The 3,881-nt window shown below is 47.7% G+C and overlaps 1 protein-coding gene across 1 annotated transcript in view; it reads right to left on the reverse strand.

Annotated features, from left to right (window-relative positions):
- HACD2 (3-hydroxyacyl-CoA dehydratase 2) overlaps positions 1-2,338 on the reverse strand; it is a 98,778-nt gene extending 96,440 nt beyond the window's left edge. Inside the window, exons 1-2 of the mRNA XM_012639616.1 lie at positions 2,184-2,338; positions 1,782-1,801 (exon numbers count right to left, since the gene is read on the reverse strand). Coding sequence (XP_012495070.1) covers positions 1,782-1,801; positions 2,184-2,338 — 175 coding nt within the window. The remainder of the gene's footprint in view (positions 1-1,781; positions 1,802-2,183) is intronic.
- Between the last annotated feature and the right edge of the window lie 1,543 nt (positions 2,339-3,881).

A 3,881-nucleotide genomic window follows, 5' to 3' on the forward strand; every position in this document is an offset into this window, starting at 1 on the left:
CAGGTCTTGTAATTTTTAATTTGTTAAGTTCCATGGTGAAACAAATGGATCTTTATCATGAAGGTAATGTCTCTTGGACGGCAGTAATAGATTTACCTAAATGTACAATCTCAACTAGTCAAAGGGATATGTGGTCTGTGTTATTAATATTTCTAAAAACTATCATACAAGGACATCAAATAAGAGTCTGTAAAAGAAGAAATTTATTCCTTTATGCTGCAACTGGTCCAGCATTAGCAGCCTAGAAGAAAGCTTACTTTGCTCTTACAATCCCAACTTCTCTTCCTGGTTTAAGACATCACTCTTTACCCTCTACCCCATGCTGTATATTCATGGCCCAGGAACAGACGTCTTCTTATCAACATGCCTGAAGATACCTCTCCAATCCAATGCTCTCATCAATGCCCTTGCTAAGACAAAAATTTTATATGTAAACGCACACACACATGGATTCCTGAGTGCTCTTTTAAAAATCAATGTGACCATTTATGTGATAAAGAAAACTTGTATCTGTAATACCTCTTCTCCGGCCTGTGAGTCAAGAGATATGATTTCTAGATCCAGAACTTCCTTTTATTAACAAGTTCTGTGATCTCAAGCAAGTCACAACTTCTCTGAGTCTAGGTTTCAACACCTATCATTTCTAATTCTAGCAATAAGCCTATGATCTGCCCAGGATATATTTATTTTCGCACACACACACACACACACACACACACACAAGGAAGGTGCTGAACTGTAAATATACATTAGCATTTGTGCTTTTAAAAAAAGAGGGGAAGTGTATATACATACTTGCTTGTAACAGCATCTTAAGCATACAGAAAATTGGTTGCCTCAATGGAAGGGATCGGGGTAGAAGGGAAAGGTTGAGGGGAAAGATTTTCACTGCATGCTCTTGGGTATATTTTGAATTTTGAACCCTGACAATGTATTATAACCTACTTTAAACAAAACTGGATGTCTGCTATACAACCAGTTGAAATTCTTTCAACTTTCCTGTATGTTTGAAATTCTTCATAACAAAATGTTAAGGAAATTTTTTTTACAAATAAGTACAATTTAAAAATACATAACAGGCTGGTACAATGGCTAATGCCTATAATCCCAGCTTTGGGAGGCCGATGTAGGAGGATTGCTTGAGGCCAGGAGTTCGAGACCAGACGGGGCAACATAGTGAGACCTCCTCTCCACAAAATTTTTTAAAAATTAGCCAAGTGTGGCAGTGTCCATCTGTCCTCTTAGCTACTGAGGAGGCTGAGGCAGGAGGATTGTTTGAGCCTAGGAGATTGAGGCTGCAGTGAGCTATGATTGCACCACTGTACTCCAACCTGGGTGACAAAGCAAGACCCTGTATCTAAAAATCTATATATTAATAAAATAAAAAAAAATACACAACAAATAGTCTGATATCGTGATCCTCCTCACCAAAACCACAGGATAAAGAATTGCAGAGCTGGAGGAACCATCAAGATCACCTAGCCCAACTCTTTAGTTTTATAGGTGAAAAAACGGAGGCCTAGAGCAATAAGACGATTTATGGAAAGTCACACAGCTACTGTAAGAACTAAAAACCCGCTGTGATAAGGGATGGACTGAAATGAGGGAGACACAAGATGGGTAAAACCTGTTTCGAGAGTCTATACTTCCCCTCCCCAGTAACTCTGCCTTCTGCTCCCAAGTTTCTTCCCCACCCCAACCCATCCTAAAAAGTCTAAATTCATCTAAAGCATGGCTCTGCTCATGCCACCGGTCAAAAACTTTGAACGCTTTTCCGATACCTTTCAGATTAAAGCGCAGCCTGGATTTTGAAAACAGCCGCCTAAACGAATGGTCACTCAGCAGCCACAGCTCCGTTTGCTCAGCTTACCATTCGCGACTGGCCGCCTGGGTTGTTCTCTGCGCCGCAGATGGCCCGGCATGCCGCCCCCACACCTGCCCCGGTGGCCAGCCCACCTTTTCTCCCACGGCCCTCCCGAGCCAGCGTCTCCCTGGAACTTGGCTCGGCCCCCAGCGCAGGCGTGTGCTCGCAGGCGGGTACCTGGCCGGCTCCGCGCTCGGCCGTCCGCAGCGCCCAGGTGCCGGGTCCCGGACGCCTACCGCTGGGCTGCACTGCGCGCCGCGGGCCGCAGAGCTCCCTCCCGGCCAGGCTGGCTCCCCGCCGCCCCTCGCCCCAGCCTCACCCCGCAGTCATCACTACATTGTAGATGACCAGGTACGCCGTGGCCAGAGGCCCCGGGCCCTTCTTCTTCCGCGTGCCGCTGGCTTCGCCGGCCCCAGCCCGGCCACCGCCGCCCCCATTCCCCTTGGTTGCCGCAGTAGCCGCCGCTGCCGCCATATCAAGTGCCGGGAGCCCACTCTGCCTGCGCGAGCACCTCGGCCGGACTCGGCCAGGCGAGGGGGCGGAGGGAGGGACGAAGGAGAGGCGGGGCAGGGCCGCGGGGCGGAGCCGGGGACAGCGCCCACGGCGGCCGCCATCTTGGGTGAGGGCGCAGACGCTCCTGGCGTTGCGGTCCTTCGGCTCCTCTCAATAGCCGCTGCCATCTTGGATCAGGGTAATCCCCGCCTCTTGTGCGCTCGGGTAGCGACCTCCGGCGCCATCTTGAGTTGGGTCAATGTGCTGTTTGACCACGCTCGCCAGGCCCGGTGTTTCTGCCAGCTGGATGCTCCGTCGTCCCTGGCTATTCATTCTCCTATAACCACGGCCTCCATGTTGGATCAAAACAATTATGCTTTCGTACTTCCTTCTGCAATGGCCCTATCTTCACCTTTAAACACACCCACCCGAGTATCCTGCCATTTTGGATCAGGGCGATTGACGCCGACTTCGCTTCCCCGGTCCTTCGCAGGGTGGGCTTTGCTCGTTAGCCGTACCCAGGTTGGAGGTTCTTCTCTGCCTTTTGATTTTAAGGTACTGTTACAGTGGAGAAGCCCCTGTGGCCTAAAATGCAACGTCGTCCGTGAGTGCTGGACGGGTGTTCTAGTGCATCTTCCTTCCCGAAGCCGCTCGGGCTCGCCCGTCGCGTGGGCGGGACGGGAGATTAGATGAGGCGGTCAGCTGAGGGTGAGGTGCAGGGTAAGGGAGCAGATTTATATCCACGATGACCAAAAATAGCATGTTGGCTTAGGTGGAAAGCCTGTCTGCTGTGAGGGAATCCGCTGACCCCACTTTCCACTCATTGCTTTGTTCCAGGGTTTTCTTTATTTTTAAAAGTCTCCTACCGTCAATTTTCACACACCCAAGCATCTCCTTACATGAATACTGAAATATTTATGTGTTCATTCCAACAAGTATTCATGGAACGTGTACAAAGTTGCACTGGGATTCACGGCATTAAATGAAAGAGACAAAGTCCTAGGTCTCCCAGAGATTATACAGAGGGAGCCAGAGGAAAATGGGTATTGGTGGAACGTGATATTAGGAAGTTATTACAGTAATACAGACCATGGTTGATAGTGGTTTGAGCCAGAGTGGTAGCAATTGAGGTGATCAAAACCGATTGAATGCTGGACATATTTTAGAAGTAGAACCTCATAAGATTTGTGGATAAATTAGATATGAAGTGTGAGATAAAAGACATTGTGAGCAACTTGGAAGAACTAAGTTGTAAAAGAAGTAATTTTAAACGTGGAAGTCAGTAATTTTGTTTTTTACCTTTTTAGTTTGAAATCCTTGTTAGACATCCAAGTGGAGAGGTTGAATAGACAATTAGGTTTTAGGCTCTGAGGTTCAGGGAAGAAATGTGGGCTGGAGATATAAATTTGAGAGTCCTCAAAATGGTATTTAAAGCCATGAGACTTGGAGAGAAGTGAGAGATAGGAACTGAACAATTGTGGGAGCCCAAATTGCAGACTGTGATCAGAGAAAAACATTTTTTTTT

Source organism: Propithecus coquereli, unplaced genomic scaffold, assembly GCF_000956105.1.
Source record: "Propithecus coquereli isolate 6110/MARCELLA unplaced genomic scaffold, Pcoq_1.0 Scaffold10, whole genome shotgun sequence".
NCBI lineage: Eukaryota > Metazoa > Chordata > Mammalia > Primates > Indriidae > Propithecus > Propithecus coquereli.